Source organism: Bufo gargarizans, chromosome 10 (assembly GCF_014858855.1).
Source record: "Bufo gargarizans isolate SCDJY-AF-19 chromosome 10, ASM1485885v1, whole genome shotgun sequence".
NCBI classification, from domain to species: Eukaryota; Metazoa; Chordata; class Amphibia; order Anura; family Bufonidae; genus Bufo; species Bufo gargarizans.
In genome coordinates this window covers 79,918,940-79,937,526 of record NC_058089.1, presented here as the reverse complement: position 1 = coordinate 79,937,526, position 18,587 = coordinate 79,918,940, and the positions used below count along the sequence as shown (strand labels likewise).

At 42.3% G+C, this 18,587-nt stretch overlaps 1 protein-coding gene across 6 annotated transcripts in view; it reads right to left on the bottom strand.

Annotated features, from left to right (window-relative positions):
- Window positions 1-2,771: 2,771 nt before the first annotated feature.
- The window catches only part of LOC122920840 (transmembrane protein 272-like), a 115,504-nt gene continuing 99,688 nt past the window's right edge, over window positions 2,772-18,587 (bottom strand). For 5 of the 6 annotated variants that reach the window (XM_044270601.1, XM_044270598.1, XM_044270597.1 and 2 more), the window contains exons 4-6: window positions 14,672-14,731; window positions 8,242-8,448; window positions 2,772-3,443 (exon numbers count right to left, since the gene is read on the bottom strand). In XM_044270601.1, the coding sequence (XP_044126536.1) occupies window positions 3,259-3,443; window positions 8,242-8,448; window positions 14,672-14,731 (452 nt within the window). In that variant the 3' untranslated portion in view covers window positions 2,772-3,258. The remainder of the gene's footprint in view (window positions 3,444-8,241; window positions 8,449-14,671; window positions 14,732-18,587) is intronic. The other variant, XM_044270602.1, reaches the window with a different exon arrangement.

The window sequence follows — 18,587 nt, the reverse complement described above, 5'->3', positions numbered from 1 at the left end:
CAATCACTGATAGCTCCGCCTCCTTGACTTTAAAGCCCAGAATGAGCAGGAATTGCATGAAATGAAATACAAGTTATACTGGATGTTCTCACACAAAACTATATACTAATCTGCTCTATAACATGCTGCCTGCAGATTAATTCACATTTTCATGGTGACAGGTTCCCTTTAATGCATCCTCTAATCTAGTCTATAACAGAAGATAGAGATCTCTATGAGAGAAGTACAAATTATCAAGATCCACAATACTGCTTAGCTGGTGCAAGGAATCCCCCAACACAGACTTTTTGTCACTGGCAACCATGTCCACCAGCAGCTGTTCAGCCAAGTACTCCATCCAGAATTCAGCCGCACTCTTGATCACTTCCAGAAGACAGAACTGAACTGATCAGCTGCCAGCCTGCATTTAAAAGGTACTGTTACTGGACAACTTCCTTACTCACGCTGCCCACTTTGGAGAAATTAGGGGGTCATTTATCAAACAGAAATACGCCTAAGGCTACTTTCACACTTGCGCTTTCCGCTATTAAGATCCGTCATAGGATCTCAATAGTGGGGGAAAGCTCTTCAGTTTTGTCCCCATTCATTGACAATGGGGACAAAACAGAACTGAAGGGAACGGCGTTCACCAGAATGCATTCCGTTCCGTTTCATTGCGTTCCCATGACGCACACAAGTGCTACAAGCAGCGTTTTTAATTGCACCATATTGTGTCAGTGAAAACGGATCCGTCCCCATTGACTTACATTGTAAGTCAGGGCGGATCCGTTTGGCTCCGCATCCCCAGGCGGACGCCAAAACGCTGCAAGCAGCGTTTTGGTGTCTGCATCCAGAGCGGAATAGAGGCGGAACGGAGCCAAACTGATGCATTCTGAACGGATCCTTATCTATTCAGAATGCATTGGGGCTGAACTGATCAGTTTTGAACCGTTTGTGAGATCCCTGAAACGGATCTCACAAACGGAATTCAAAACACCAGTGTGAAAGTAGCCTTAGGAGTATTTCTGATGCATATTGCGGTGCAAATGTCCTTTGCGCCGCAATCTGCAAATTCTCCCGCATACGCAAGGTGTATAAAAAGTGGAAAGGGAAGGGGGTGGGCTAGTAGGCCCGTCTCATTTACTATTTTCTATGCCTGTTTTAGGCGTAGAAAATGGTCTAAATGTAAGACCGCAAGGAAGGTGACCGCAAGGCTGGTGCCTCTACATAACTCCGGCAGATCCACCACCAGGTATAGGGCTTATTAAGACCGGAGTCTAAAACATCGGTCTTAATAAATGTGCCCTATAGTTTTTAGCACAGCAGTTGACTAACAGTATGTGTATACACTGATCACTGATAGTGTTGAGCGAACTTGTGTTTTAAGTTCGGTGTCTAAAGTTCGGGTTCGTGTTATCGAAGTATCCCATTATGGATTCTAAATTCCGTTATGGTCCGTGGTAGCGTAATCCATAATGGGATACTCCGATAACCCGAACCCTAACTTTAGACACCGAACTTAAAACACAAGTTCGCTCAACACTAATCACTGATAAAACCAGCTCAACTGAGTTCAGAAAGCGCAGAGGTCTTAGTAAAGAAATTGCAAGTTTTGCTATTGATTTTGAAGGTGAGACTTTCTTTATAAAGTAGACCGATAATTTGTTTAAAAAAGGTTTTCCTAAATTTTAAATACTGATGAGCTATCCTCTGGATACTTTATCATTATCTGATCGTGGGGGTCCAACACCCGAGACATTGTATAGCGGCTGTGCTTGGTATCACATTCAGCCCCATTCACTTCTATTGGGCTGAGCTGTGGCTAGGCCATGTGACCATCGAATGTGTCATCACTTGGCCTATAGAAAGCTGGGAAAAGCCCCCGACTAGTGTTAAGCGGCATCTGACAGCAATAATATAGTTACATCAAACTTACCTCATCCATTTGCTTGCAACAGGCTGAGCGCCACCATCTTGATTGAAGATCTGGCGCAAAATCTCACACGGCCCGTAAGGACGTAATTACGTCGGCCGCCATCACGTGCCGAGATTTCGCGCCGGCCCGTCGCAAGCAAATGGATGAGGTAAGTTTAATGTAATTTTTTTTATTTTATTTTATACTGTATTATTGCTGTCACATGCCATGATCAGCTATGAATGCGGCATCTGAGGGGTACAATGATGTGGGGCAATGCAATCGCCGCTCCCTGTCATTGCACCCACTACTTACAAAAAAATATGCTTCGTGACAAAGTAATTCGTCACAAGGCAAATTTTTTTGTAAAGTTCTGTGAAACAACCGAATCAAATTTTTGAATACTTCGCTCAACACTAGCCACGACACTAATGCAAATGCCGCCACCTTCTCAAATAGCTTATCATTGGGGTTCCCAGGTGTCGGACCAGAGTATAGATCATCAGTATTTAAGTCTCAGCAAACCCCTTTACCTTTGTATATTCTACAGTTCATCTCCTTCCCTTGGCTAGCTTCTCAGAGAAGGTCACTGATTTGGTACAGTATGAACTCATATGCATGTTTTTGTGGTTTTATTTTTTTCGTTTAATTGCCTCAAAATTAGTGGAGCTACCAAAAAGTTTAAGGATCCAGAAATGTGCATGGTTTTCCAGGTGAGTTGTATGCTGTAATTTTGCTCTTTTTGGTTAAGTTCTCTTTAAGGTAATACTAAGGAATAATCATCTTTTTTGTTATTTAAATTTTGTTCCCTTTGTAAATGACAATGAATGTTTAATGATTCTTTTGCTGTCTTGTGTTTTAAAAGCTGACAAGTGGGTTTTGCAAAAAAAAGTGCTGGTTTTATTTAAATAATTAAAAACATATGAACTGAAATGCAGCAAGCACATAATTGGCTGTTTTCCATGAGAAGCCATTAAAGTGCAAATGAAATTAGTAGCAATCATGCACAGTGTTGAGATATTGAGGTCTTGGATACCCCTTGACTAGTTTTTAGGCTTGTATTAAACAAGTGCTTTACAGTTCCACAAAGCAGGGTACCAAGTGCTCTCCATCGGCAGCAGCATTCACCACAGAGCTTCTTTTGGTCATTCTATTGCTGTTTTACAATAGTTTTGATGACCAGGCGTGTTAACTAAATTGGGGAATTTCAGCCCTTCAAGATCATTCAATGGCTTTTATGCATTTTGCATCATATATAAAGTTAATTCCATATCCCTTTAGAATTAAACTTTCCTCAGTCCTCTGTTAAAGTTCTGTTCAGGACTTGGTACCGAAATGTAGCAACTTCTTCAAATTTCTTTTGTTTAACCATGAACAGCCAAACAAGCCCACAGCATGATACAAAAAAAGCAGCAGTAAATGAACGAGGCCAAAAACGCAATACCTAAGCCAATGTACTGTACAATAAGGGTCCAAAATGCAAAGAGGTACAAAACATCATGGCACTGTTCGTGGTACGAAAGGTAGTGACGGAAAACCCAAATGCTTCCTAAAAGATAAAGTCAGAGTTAGATGCATATAAGACTTTCAAAACATAACAATAATGGCATGCTAAATGTCATCTATCTGGCAAAATGTTTGCACTAAAGGTTATTATAGCCATATTATAACTACAGGATAAATAGGCTCTTAGGTTGTATCCACACACTGGTATATATATACAGTTGCAAGAAAAAGTATGTGAACCTTTTGGAATGATATGGATTTCTGCACAAATTGGTCATAAAATGTGATCTGATCTTCATCTAAGTCACAACAATAGACAATCACAGTCTGCTTAAACTAATAACACACAAAGAATTATATGTTACCATGTTTTTATTGAACACACCATGTAAACATTCACAGTACAGGTGGAAAAAGTATATGAACCCCTAGACTAATGACATCTCCAAGAGCTAATTGGAGTGAGGTGTCAGCCAACTGGAGTCCAATTAATGAGATGAGATTGGGGGTGTTGGTTACAGCTGGCCTGCCCTATACACCAGTTCTGGGTTTGCTTTTCACAAGAAGCATTGCCCGATGTGAATGATGCCTCGCACAAAAGAGCTCTCAGAAGAGCTACGATTAAGAATTGTTGACTTGCATAAAGCTGGAAAGGGTTATAAAAGTATCTCCAAAAGCCTTGCTGTTCATCAGTCCACAGTAAGACAAATTGTCTATAAATGGAGAAAGTTCAGCACTGCTGCTACTCTCCCTAGGAGTGGCCGTTCTGTAAAGATGACTGCAAGAGCACAGCGCAGACTGCTCAATGAGGTGAAGAAGAATCCTAGAGTGTCAGCTAAAGACTTACAAAAGTCTCTGGCATATGCTGTTAGCAAATCTACAATATGTAAAACAGAGGAAGCCACTGCTGTCCAAAAAAAAACTTTGCTGCACGTTTACAGTTTGCACAAGAGCACCTGGATGTTCCACAGAAGTACTGGCAAAATATTCTGTGGACAGATGAAACCAAAGTTGAGTTGTTTGGAAGAAACACACAACACTATGTGTGGAGAAAAAGAAGCACAGCACACCAACATCAAAACCTCATCCCAACTGTGAAGTATGGTGGTGGGAGCATCATGGTTTGGGGCTGCTTTGCAGCGTCAGGGCCTGGACGGATTGCTATTTTCGAAGGAAAAATGAATTCCCAAGTTTATCAAGACATTTTGCAGGAGAACTCGAGGCCATCTGTCGACCAGCTGAAGCTCAACAGAAGATGGGTGTTGCAACAGGACAACAACCCAAAGCATAGAAGCAAATCAACAACAGAATGGCTTAAACAGAAGAAAATACGCCTTCTGGAGTGGCCCAGTCAGAGTCCTGACCTCACCCTGATTGAGATGCTGTGGCATGACCTCAAGAAAGCGATTCACACCAGACATCCCAAGAATATTGCTGAACTGAAACAGTTCTGTAAAGAGAAATGGTCAAGAATTACTCCTGACCGTTGTGCACATCTGATCTGCAACTACAGGAAACGTTTGGTTGAAGTTATTGCTGCCAAAGGAGGTTCAACCAGTTATTAAATCCAAGGGTTCACATACTTTTTCCACCTGCACTATGAATGTTTACATGGTGTGTTCAATAAAAACATGGTAACATTTAATTATTTGTGTGTTATTAGTTTTAAGCAGACTGTGATTGTCCATTGTTGTGACTTAGATGAAGATCAGATCACATTTTATGACAAATTTGTGCAGAAATCCATATCATTCCAAAGGGTTCACAAACTTTTTCTTGCAACGTGTGTGTGTGTGTGTGTGTGTGTGTATATATATATATATATATATATATATATATATATTTATATAAAGATGGCGTGGGCAGCACCACTGTCGACAAGTGCAGTCGGAGTGCCAGCGGCTGTGGGGGCGATCCACCTCCAAAGTATAAATATGAAAAATTCCGCAGCACATCCAATTTGTAAAAAAGTAGAAAAAGGCTTTATTCACCAGACATGCAACGTTTCAATCCTCTCAATGGGATTGAAATGTTGCGTGTCTGGTGAATAAAGCCTTTTTCTACTTTTTTACAAATTGGATGTGCTGCGGAATTTTTCATATTTATATATATATATATATATATATATACACACACACACACAGTACAGACCAAAAGTTTGGACACACCTTCTCATTCAAAGAGTTTTCTTTATTTTCATGACTATGAAAATTGTAGATTCACACTGAAGGCATCAAAACTATGAATTAACACATGTGGAATTATATACATAACAAAAAAGTGTGAAACAACTGAAAATATGTCATATTCTAGGTTCTTCAAAGTAGCCACCTTTTGCTTTGATTACTGCTTTGCACACTCTTGGCATTCTCTTGATGAGCTTCAAGAGGTAGTCACCTAAAATGGTTTTCACTTCACAGGTGTGCCCTGTCAGGTTTAATAAGTGGGATTTCTTAATAACATAACAAAAACAAAGACAGGTGCACTATGCGGTCTTACTAACCCTCGTACTGGTGTAAAATTGAGAATTAGCCAACATATCCTGCTTGGAGGACATGTCTGAGCCCGAGCACCGCGCCAAGGTTTCTCAAGTAGCTCGGGAACCTAACGCTAAACCTACCTGGGCCGTATGGGCAATACCAGGAGCCAGTGGGCGAATTACAGGTGCGCAAGGTCCGACTCAAAGCAATCTCCCAGTAACCTCCAGCATGTGACCATGCATACAGGTAGAGGTAGTCACCTGAAATGGTTTTCACTTCACAGGTGTGCCCTGTCAGGTTTAATAAGTGGGATTTCTTGCCTTATAAATGGGGTTGGGACCATCAGTTGCATTGTGGAGAAGTCAGGTGGATACACAGCTGATAGTCCTTACTGAATAGACTGTTAGAATTTGTATTATGGCAAGAAAAAAGCAGCTAAGTAAAGAAAAACGAGTGGCCATCATTACTTTAAGAAATTAAGGTCAGTCAGTCCGAAAAATTGGGAAAACTTTGAAAGTGTCCCCAAGTGCAGTCACAAAAACCATCAAGCGCTACAAAGAAACTAGCTCACATGCGGACCGCCCCAGGAAAGGAAGACCAAGAGTCACCTCTGCTGCGGAGGATAAGTTCATCCGATTCACCAGCCTCAGAAATCGCAGGTTAACAGCAGCTCAGATTAGAGACCAGGTCAATGCCACACAGAGTTCTAGCAGCAGACACATCTCTAGAACAACTGTTAAGAGGAGACTGTGTGACTTCATGGTAGAATATCTGCTAGGAAACCACTGCTAAGGACAGGCAACAAGCAGAAGAGACTTGTTTTGGCTAAAGAACACAAGGAATGGACATTAGACCAGTGGAAATCTGTGCTTTGGTCTGATGAGTCAAAATTTGAGATCTTTGGTTCCAACCACCGTGTCTTTGTGTGACGCAGAAAAGGTGAGCGGATGGACTCTACATGCCTGGTTCCCACCGTGAAGCATTGAGGAGGAGGCGTGATGGTGTGGGGGTGCTTTGCTGGTGACACTGTTGGAGATTTATTAAAAATTGAAGGCATACTGAACCAGCATGGCTACCACAGCATCTTGCAGCGGCATGCTATTCCATCCGGTTTGCGTTTAGTTGGACCATCATTTATTTTTCAACAGGACAATGACCCCAAACGCACCTCCAGGCTGTGTAAGGGCTATTTGACCATGAAGGAGAGTGATGGGGTGCTGCGCCAGATGACCTGGCCTCCACAGTCACCGGACCTGAACCCAATCGAGATGGTTTGGGGTGAGCTGGACCGCAGAGTGAAGGCAAAAGGGCCAACAAGCATCTCTGGGAACTCCTTCAAGACTGTTGGAAGACCATTTCAGGTGACTACCTCTTGAAGCTCATCAAGAGAATGCCAAGAGTGTGCAAAGCAGTAATCAAAGCAAAAGGGGGCTACTTTGAAGAACCTAGAATATGACATATTTTCAGTTGTTTCACACTTTTTTGTTATGTATATAATTCCACATGTGTTAATTCATAGTTTTCATGCCTTCAGTGTGAATCTACAATTTTCATAGTCATGAAAATAAAGAAAACTCTTTGAATGAGAAGGTGTGTCCAAACTTTTGGTCTGTACTGTGTGTGTGTGTGTGTGTGTGTGTATATATATATATATATATATTCTGTATAAATTATATATATATATATATATATATATATATATATAGCATTTTAGCAGAACTTTTTTTAAATTTTCAGAAGGTTGTGAATAGTGTTGAGCGAATTGAAGCCTCCATGTACAACGTCACCGTGCCAGCCAGTGTGATGTCATCACGCACCACGTGGGATCTTCAATCAAGATGTGTGCGGCAGCCTCTTTGAGCTCAAAAGGATGAAGTGAGTATTATTATTATTTTTTTAACCCCTGAAAGGCCTCAATTTGTACATTAGATGGCGCGATCAGAGATGAACGCGGCATCTGAGGGGTTCAACGTAAGTAAAGCACTGAAGACAGACTGTCCTTAGTCACGCTCAGTTACAGTACAGCTTTGACTCTTTAAATCAAAACAACAGTTTCAATACTATTTCCAGCACTGCTTCTCCAGTTTGTATTTACAGACTGCAGCAGTGACGTAGGCGTATATAACATGTGACTATCTCAACCAATAACTTGCCACAGCAGTATATGTCATGAGACAACTGAAGCCAATGTGGCAATGTCTATTTTCATAGCTAAGAATTCTGACTTTTCTTATTTTTTATTTTTTTTTTACAAAGCCCAAGTTTCTTCTGTTAGGAGCACAATGATCATAACTAAAAGCATTCAATCACCTAATTTCTGTCTGAGAGACCAGTGACAATGCTTGATTGTGAGTACCTCACCTCTATCTATTCTTGAGCTCTTACCCGATATCAGCCAACAGAACCAGAAGATACACAGTGTGCAGAAGAACAAGAAAAACAAGATTAACTTGTCACTTGAAAGGAGAATCACAAGCGTGCATCCCATTAAGAGGAAGAGTACTCCTTGCACCAGCACGTAGACAGGGATGTGTCTCTCCAGCGCACACTCACCCAAGTAGAATGTCCCTGTGTGAAGGCAAGTGATTAATCCCACTCTGCATATCAGACATCCTGGAAACTTATCACATTGGAATTTAAATCTTCCCTGATTCAACAGTGCTCTGAAAAATACCGCAGGGGAACATAGTGAGTTGTCTTTGTTATGTAGGACAGGGGAGGTCTTCTAGAGTGAAAAATTGTCTTTGTCACCACTCCCTACTCTGGGTAAGAGATCAGGATCCTTCACAGAGGACTCGCTCTATTAACTCAGCATTCTCTAAAAGTCTTGTGGATTATTTTTTTTTTCTAAACTGGGAAACTCCTTTAGTTTAGGAAGATTGCTCAGATTCTGAGCTTTGACTAGGTCAGTTAATTCTGTTTCCCATGTTTATTCCAAAGACAAAAATTGGCTATGCACTTTACATAGCTATTGGCCAAACACAACAGCCATTTCTCACTCCAGTGAGCTCCACAATGTTCTGCTTGGTATTGCAGCTCAGCCCCCCCTTAATTTGAATGGGACTGAGATGTGCCTAGATGCCGTGACCGATGAATGTGATGTGGCGCTCATAGGAGAGCAACGGCCTCCTCAAACAGCTCATCGGTGGGGGTCCTGAACGTCGGACTCAAAATATATATTTTTTTTAATGAGTTAAATTATTTTGGGAAGTTATCCTTCATTCTATGAATAGATCCATTAAACATAATTAAAGGGGTTGTCTCATCTCAGACAATGGGGGCATATTGCTAGGTTATGCCCCAAATGTCTTATAGGTGCGGGTCCCACCGCTGGGACCTGCACCTATATCGCGAACGGAGCCCTGCAAAGCAGTGGCTGGAGGACTCCGGTCCAGCCACCACCAAGTGCTCTCCCCATAGAAGTGAAAGGGAGTGCACAGCGCATGACCGGCCACCGCTCCCATTCACTTCTGTGGGCCCGACGGAAATAGCCGAGCCATTAGAAATTGAATGGAAGACGGCTGCGCATGTGCAGTGTGCCCTTCACCACTTTCGGGGCTCCGTTCTTGATATAGGTGCGGATCCCAGTTTGAACTCTGCCTAAGGGCTCATGCATACATCAGGTCCGCAATACATGGGCACCTGCCGTGTGCACCCTGCATCACGGATCTGGACCTATTCACTTGAATGGGTCTGCAATTTGGGAGATTCGGTGCGGAACGGAGGAACTGAGTGCTTCTGTGGGTTTTCTGCCCCTGCCTCCGCACCGCAAAAAAGTTGCGGAACGTCGGATGCGGATCACGGACCCCATTCAAGTGAATGGGTCTGCGATCCGCATGCGGCGGCCCCAGACTAGGACACGGTCGTGTGCATGAGCCCTAAGAGATATATACTGAAATGTGGAAATATAGGTATAAGTAAATGCAATAATAAACTGGTGTCCTAAAATGTGTTTGCTCTGTCAGATAAATTTCTTTAAACTTCAGAAACCATTCATGCTTAAACACATGCAATGATAGGGAACATCTGAAAGAGACGCATACTTTTTCAGAGAACTGTAGAATTTTAGTTTTTTTTAACCAAAATAAAATACAAGTAACAAGACGGTAACAATTCCCCTTCTTGCAGCTCACACATATGTACTGTACCCCTAGAGGGGTTATCCCACAAAAAGTAATGTATTTGTCATCTATCCCCATGAGTTAAGAAATGTTTTTGTGGGATAACCCCTTTTAGTTTATGTTCATTGCAGCCTCATAAATTTGCCCTTCAGACATACAAACAAGATACAGTGAGCACATGTACACATTCCACTAAACACTTTAACCACTTCAACCCCGCTAGCTAAAACCCCCTTAATGACCAGGCCACTTTTTACAATTCTGCACTACACTACTTTCACCCTTTATTGCTCGGTCATGCAGCTTACCACCCAAATTAATTTTACCTCCTTTTTTTCTCACTAATAGAGCTTTCATTTGGTGGTATTTCATTGCTGCTGACATTTTTACTTTTTTTGTTATTAATCGAAATTTAACGATTTTTTTGCAAAAAAATGAAATTTTTCACTTTAAGTTGTAAAATTTTGCAAAAAAAACGACATCCATATATAAATTTTTCACTAAATTTATTGTTCTACATGTCTTTGATAAAAAAAATGGTTTGGGTAAAAGTTATAGCGTTTACAAACTATGGTACAAAAATGTGAATTTCTGCTTTTTGAAACAGCTCTGACTTTCTGAGCACCTGTCATGTTTCCTGAGGTTCTACAATGCCCAGACAGTAGAAAACCCCCACAAATGACCCCATTTCGGAAAGTAGACACCCTAAGGTATTCACTGATGGGCATAGTGAGTTCATAGAACTTTTTATTTTTTGTCACAAGTTAGCGGAAAATGATGATTTATTTTTTATTTTATTTTTTTCTTACAAAGTCTCATATTCCACTAACTTGTGACAAAAAAACAAAAAATTCTAGGAACTCGCCATGCCCCTCACGGAATACCTTGGGTGTCTTCTTTCCAAAATGGGGTCACTTGTGGGGTAGTTATACTGCCCTGGCATTCTAGGGGCCCTAATGTGTGCGAAGTAGTTTGAAATCAAAATGTGTAAAAAATGACCTGTGAAATCCTAAAGGTGCTCTTTGGAATGTGGGCCCCTTTGCCCACCTAGGCGGCAAAAAAGTGTCACACATCTGGTATCGCCGTACTCAGGAGAAGTTGGGAATTGTGTTTTGGGGTGTCATTTTACATATAACCATGCTGGGTGAGAGAAATATCTTGGCAAAACACAACTTTGTATCAAAAAATGGGAAAAGTTGGCATTTGAACAAGATATTTCTCTCACCCAGCATGGGTATATGTAAAATGACACCCCAAAACACATTGCCCAACTTCTCCTGAGTACGGCGATACCAGATGTGTGACACTTTTTTGCAGCCTAGATGCAAAGCGGCCCAAATTCCTTTTAGGGGGGCATTTTTAAACATTTGGATCCCAGACTTCTTCTCACGCTTTCGGGCCCCTAAAAAGCCAGGGCAGTATAAATACCCCACATGTGACCCCACTTTGGAAAGAAGACACCCCAAGGTATTCAATGATGGGCCTGGCGAGTTCATAGAATTTTTATTTTTTTGGCACAAGTTAGCGGAAATTGATATTTTTTTAGTATTTTCTCACAAAGTCTCCCTTTCCGCTAACTTGGGACTAAAATTTCAATCTTTCATGGACTCAATATGCCCCTCACGGAATACCTTGGGGTGTCTTCTTTCCGAAATGGGGTCACATGTGGGGTTTTTATACTGCCCTGGCATTTTAGGGGCCCAAAAGCGTGAGAAGAAGTCTGGAATATAAATGTCTAAAAAAAAATATTCCGTGAGGGGTATGGTGAGTTCATGTGAGATTTGATTTTATGACACAAGTTAGTGGAATATGAGACTTTGTAAGAAAAATAAAATAAAAATAAAATATCTATTTCCGCTAACTTGTTAAAAAAAAAAGAAGTCTAAATGGAGACTTATATGGGGTGATCAATGACAGGGGGGTGATCAGGGAGTCTGTATGGGGTGATCACCCCCCTGTCATTGATCACCCCCCTGTAAGGCTCCATTCAGACGTCCGTATGTGTTTTGCGGATCCGATCCATGTATCCGTGGATCCGTAAAAATCATACAGACGTCTGAACGGAGCCTGACAGGGGGGTGATCAATGACAGGGGGGTGATCAATGACAGGGGGGTGATTAGGGAATCTATATGGGTGATCACCCGCCTGTCATTGATCACCCCCCTGTAAGGCTCCATTCAGACGTCCGTATGTGTTTTGCGGATCCGATCCATGTATCCGTGGATCTGTAAAAATCATACGGATGTCTGAATGGAGCCTTACAGGGGATAGATCAATGACAGGGGGGTGATCATGGAGTCTATATGGGTGATCACCCGCCTGTCATTGATCACCCCCCTGTAAGGCTCCATTCAGACGTCCGTATGTGTTTTGCGGATCCGATCCATGTATCCGTGGATCCGTAAAAATCATACGGACGTCTGAACGGAGCCTGGCAGGGGGGTGATCAATGACAGGGGGGTGATCAATGACAGGGGGGTGATCAGGGAGTCTATATGGGGTGATCAGGGGTTAATAAGGGGTTAATAAGTGACAGGGGGGTGTAGTGTAGTGGTGTGGTGCTTGGTGCTACTTTACTGAGCTGCCTGTGTCCTCTGGTGGTCGATCCAAGCAAAAGGGACCACCAGAGGACCAGGTAGCAGGTATATTAGACGCTGTTATCAAAACAGCGTCTAATATACCTGTTAGGGGTTAAAAAAATCACATCCTGTCTCTTACCTTCCGTTCCTGTGAACGTGCACGCCTGTGTGCGCGCGTTCACAGGAAGTCACGGCTTTCGCGAGATGACGCGTATATGCGTCACTCTGCGCAGAGCTGCCGCCTCCGGACCGCAGATCTGCGTTAGGCGGTCCGGAGGCGGTTAAAAATGGCCTCCTCTGAGGTATCTTTTTAAAAATCTGTTATATGTCACAAAACATTATAAATTTTTTGTAAATGTCACTTATGCCTTTAGGTTTTTAGGAGACCTTCAATAAAGAAGTACATTTTATTCATGGAACCTCAGTAGCTCAGGTAAAATTCTTAGTAGGGACTAATGGGGTCCTTTATCAAACTAGTGTAAAGTAGAACTGGCTTAGTTGCCCAGAGCAACCAATCAGATTCCACCTTTCATTTTTCAAAAGAGCTGTGAGAAATGAAAGGTGGAATCTAATTGGTTGCTATAGGCTACTAAGCCAGTTCTACTGTACACCAGTTTGATAAATGACCCCATAAGTTCTTACAACATTTCCTAATGATTACACTATTCTTATCTTGTGCATCCAGTGTATGAAAGATTTATGGAAAACACAAGTAGTACTGTAGCAACTGTCAGATAGAATGGATGGGATTGATCAAAACCGGTGTAAAGGAAAACTGGCCTATTTTATGGGGCTTGTAAGTATAAAAGGTTTAACTTGATAGACAAGGTATTTTTTTTCAATACACTAACTATATAACTGAAGCCTTTCTCTAGAATTAAAGGGGTTATCCTGGAAATGACATTAATGATGACCTGTCCTCTGGACAGGCCATCAATATCAGCTCAGCGGGGCTCTGACACCCGTAAACTCTGCCGATCAGCTGTTAGGAGAGGCCTGACATGTGACGTCACCATACATGAGTCACGTGGCCTAGGCGCAATTCAGCCCCGTTGAAGTAAATAGGGCTGAGCTGCAATACATCTACAGCTGTGTGCTTGTGAGCTGCCCAGAGTCCACCGCGCTCACCAGAGCTCTCTAGTGAGCGTGGTGGCTCCCTGGAACAGCTGATTGGCGGGGGTGCCAGGACTTGGCCCCCTTTCCCTGATGTAATAATAATGACCTATCCCCAGGATAAAGATTAATTAAATATTTTATTGTAGTATGAAATAATAATGGTTCTGCAATACCTGTTTCAAAGAGAAAGAACAGTCTCCAAAAACACTTTCTCACGATGGATTACTGCTGATATGTAACTGCTAGGCTTCAAGAGAAGCAGGTTCTTTAAGGGGAAGCCAGTTTTCCTTTACACCAGTTTTGATAAATCTCCCCTATTCTGTCTGAGCAGTAACCTCCTGGGATGAATGGACAAAACTGTCAATTGGTCAAATTTGTACGACTGAAACCTGGACAGTTCTTCATACATTTTTCAAAGGCTTGAGAACAGATATTATTTTGAGTACTTCTAGCCAGATTAAGGTGGCAATGACAGATGCATTTCAGCTGTGGAGATGTGTTTATTAAAAAAAATACTACATCCTGTTGTTATACCATTTGATTCCCAGTCTCAGAGACAACTTGTTTGTGGGCTAAAAGACTGAGTGTGCTTTGGCAAATATAAATTTGCAGTACACTTTGCCAGATTATATCATGCTTACGGGTAGGGAAGTAAAAAGCGTCTGTTTTTTCTGTGCTAGTTCATCCTCTAGATCTCTAGTTTTCTGTCCAAGAACCCATGCATATCTTTAAAAGGCCCTCATTAGGTTCCTGGTCATAACTGCCTTGTATAATAGTTATTAACTAATCTTATGCTGTGGTCAATATACAAAATTCTAAGTATCTACTACATTTGCTATGCTTTGTAATCTCTTTATGTCCACTCAAATATCTCTTCTTCAATTTATTGGGTGTTAATAGACTTCTCACAAGACAAGCCCACAAAAAAATAAAGAGGGTTTTCTTAGAAATAAAGTTGTTTTCAGTAACTTACCAATGATTATGAAAGAAATTCCAGCTATGCACAACACGGCAATGACAAGACATACTCCAACTGTTAAAAAATGTTATCAGAAATTATTGCTAAAGATTTAACCTCATATATCAATTCTTGCTGAAACAATAGAAGAAGACACGATTTACTGACTACCTCTTTACACAGCTCAGAATATAGTGTGGGCTGCTGCAGGAGAGCTTATGTGCGGCACTGATGGCATAAACCTACGCACAACTAAACAGAAAGGGCACTACTTGCTAATTTCTTTACTGATTAATATTCTAAATTATGAAAGAAAAGGATGACATAAATTCATGAGTACAGCAGCATATAAAAACAATACAGGTAGTAATTTTAATGAATTGTGAATAATATTGTCTTGCTGTAAAATAAAGCTCCCACATACAGTGGTAGCAATATAGACACACCAGAGTGCAGCCATATTACCAATGTATACCAGCCATATGCCCCTTTATAGAGCAGCACCATGTAGGCTTGACCCTTGCCTTTGAAAACTCCTCCCAGTCAAAAGTAACAAGGAGTTAAGCACTTAAAGGGGTTGTGCAGCCTGTTTGTATTGATGACCTATCCTCAGGCTAGTGATCAGCTGTTTGAGGAGGAGGCGACACTCCATGTGAATGTTGCTTCCTCTTCATTACACTGCCCGTCGTCTTGGAACTGATTCACTTGAATGGACAAGTACTTGTAATTACACTGTCTCACAATGGGCAGGGGAGACAATGGACAGTGTAATGAAGAGGAAGCAGTGCTTGCATAGAGCACCTCCTCCTCTTCAAACAGCTAATTGGTGGGGTCCGGGTGTTGATCAGATATGGATGACCTATCCTGAGGGTAGGACATCAATATAGACCGCCTTCGCAACCCCGTTATAGTGTTTGTGGGGGTCCCAGTGGTGGGGCCGTTAATAATCAGGTGTGTATAGTTGCTAAATGCCCATTAAGGGAAAACCCTTTTTATTCGGTGGGAGGGAAGCCACCTAGCTCCAGTTAAATGGGGGGTGCTGGTAGCCGGATCCATCTGCCATCAGAAATGAGAGATCTCGCGAGGGTTCGAGTGAGATCCTGTGGAGAAAGTCTTGCAAGAGCGAGAACTTTCCTCAAAAAATTTTCTAGCGGTGATGGAGCTAGGCACCTTCTCTGTAGCAATGTCAATATCTGTGGGGACATCCCAAAAAACAGTTAAGGGGACCCCCAAAATGGCTCAGAGAGCAGTCCCCCATTATTATCACTCTCTTCAGAAGACAAATTAGTATTTTAAAAGAAAATTAAGAATCTTGTAGGTTGGAGCATTTTTGTCAAATAGATGCAACACCTTCTATTATGCGTAAAGCTCATTTTAGTAAATTCCCACACAATAACAAAACATATCTCAACAAGGCTGCTACGAATCTCATTCTGAGGTACACTGGGATTCAGAATCCGTAGCATGCTCAACAGCCTCCTCAGAAAATGGAGCAAATTACAATTGCTGACAATTGGTTTGGCAGGAAGAACGCCTCCATCCAGGGGCGTAGCTATAGGGGGTGCAGAGGTAGCAGTTGCTACCGGGCCCAGGAGCCTGAGGGGGCCCAAAGACCCTTGTGCTGCATTAGAATACACCGGTATTATAGAAAGTGCATATAGGTCAAGTTGCACCTCTGGCTGGAGGGAAGGGGTAAGGTCAAAATGGAGGGGAGGGGGGATGCTGTTTCAATTTTTGCCTCAGGCAATATGAAGGCTACATGCTTCCCTGCCCTTGGTCACAAAACACTGAGGGAATGGGGGCCCAAGCTGAGCTCTTGCCCCAGGGCCCATGAGCCTTTAGCTACGCCCCTGCCTCCATCCAAATGTTTTTTTAATAGACGAGGTATATCTGACTCTTCTAAAGTATAAGAGTTTACTCAACTGGCATTTCCTTCCTCTCTGGTTAAAGAGAACAACTTAGTTCTTAGAAATATTGGGCTGGTTTTATATTACCGTTTATTTTCCTGTTTTTCTCATCGATCTGAAGAACAGAAAAAAAAACTGTATCCAGTTAAAAAACAAAACAAAAAAAAAAAGAATCTCAGATGGAAATATGGAAATGGCACAGATGCCAAATGTGCATAATGGATGCAACAGTATGTGTTTTTTTTTTTTTTTTTTTTTTTTTTTTTTTTTTTACAGGATCCTGTTTTTTTTTCCCCTCTGTTCTTCTGATAGATCAGAAGAATGGAAAAAGAAACGATGAGGTAAAACCAGCCTTATAGGAATACTGATATTAAGGCCCTAATCGCCCATGAAATAAACCCTGCTCTGCTATCTATTACTGGAACTGCGTTTTTTCTAATGATACTACTGACCAAACATTAAGTGTACAATTTGAGGAAGCAGATACAGTTTTATGTTATTTAAAGGAGAACAGGATGGTAATGGTCATGTTCTCAGAATGCAAAAACTCTACTCTCCTCTAATGCCTTAGGCCTCTTTCACACGGGCGTCATGTTTTTTGCCCGGATAAGAGGCGGGTGCGTTGCGGGAAAATGCGCGATTTTTCCGCGCGAGTGCAAAACATTGTCATGCGTTTTGCACTTGCGTGAGAAAAATCGCGCATGTTTGGTACCCAGACCCGAACTTCTTCACAGAAGTTCGGGCTTGGGATTGATGTTCTGAAGATTGTATTATTTTCCCTTATAACATGGTTATAAGGGAAAATAATAGCATTCTGACTACAGAATGCTTAGTATAATAGTGCTGGAAGGGTTAAAAATAATAAAAAAGTTAACTCACCTTCTCCTCTTGTTCGCGCAGATTCCACTCTGTTCTTTAGCTGTGGACTGAATGACCTGAGGTGACGTCAGATCACATGCTCCAATCACATGGTCCATCACCATGGTGATGGAGCATGTGATCTGACGTCATCAAAGGTCCTTTAGCCCACAGATAAAGAACAGACCGGCATCTGCGCTAACAAGAGGAGAAGGTGAGTTAACTTTTTTATTATTTTTAACCCCTCCAGCACTATTATACAAAGCATTCTGTATTCAGAATGCTATTATTTTCCCTTATAACCATGTTATAAGGGAAAATAATACAGTGAATAGACTGTCACCTAGAACCCATGCGTGAAAATCACACCGCATCCGCACTTGCTTGCGGATGCATGCGATTTTCACGCAACCCCATTCATTTCTATAGGGCCTGCGTTACGTGAAAAACGCACAAAGAGGAGCATGCTGCGATTTTCACGCAACGCACAAGTGATGCGTGAAAATCACCGCTCGTGTGCACAGCCCCATAGAAATGAATGGGTCAGGATTCAGTGCGGGTGCAATGCGTTCACCGCACGCATCGCACCCGCACGGAAAACTCGCCCGTGTGAAAGGGGCCTTAGGCCCCATGCACACTGCCGTGTTTCACAGCCGTGTGCGGGCCGTGGAACCGCGGCCTGGATCCCTCCTGAGAGCAGGAGCGCACGGCGTCACTGGTTGCTATGACGCCGTGCGCTCCCTGCTGCCGCCGCAATACAGTAATACCAGTGTATTACTGTACTGTGCCGGCAGCAGGGAGCGCACGGCGTCATAGCAACCAGTGACGCCGTGCGCTCCTGCTCTCAGGAGGGATCCAGGCCGCGGTTCCACGGCCCGCACACGGCTGTGAAACACGGCCGTGTGCATGGGGCCTTATTCACACAGTCAGTGTTCAGTCAGTGATTTCCATCAGTGAATCTGAGCCAAAACCAGGTGCGGCTCTAAAGAAAGAACAGGAGCAGATCTTTCCCTTATACCTTGTGTCTGTGTAGACTTGAATCCTGGTTTTGGCTCACAATCACTGACCAAACACTGACGTGTGAATAAGGTTACCTATATATCCCTGAAGGTTACCTATATACACCCCCCCCCTTATTTTCACAGAAATCCTTTTTTCAGTGGGGT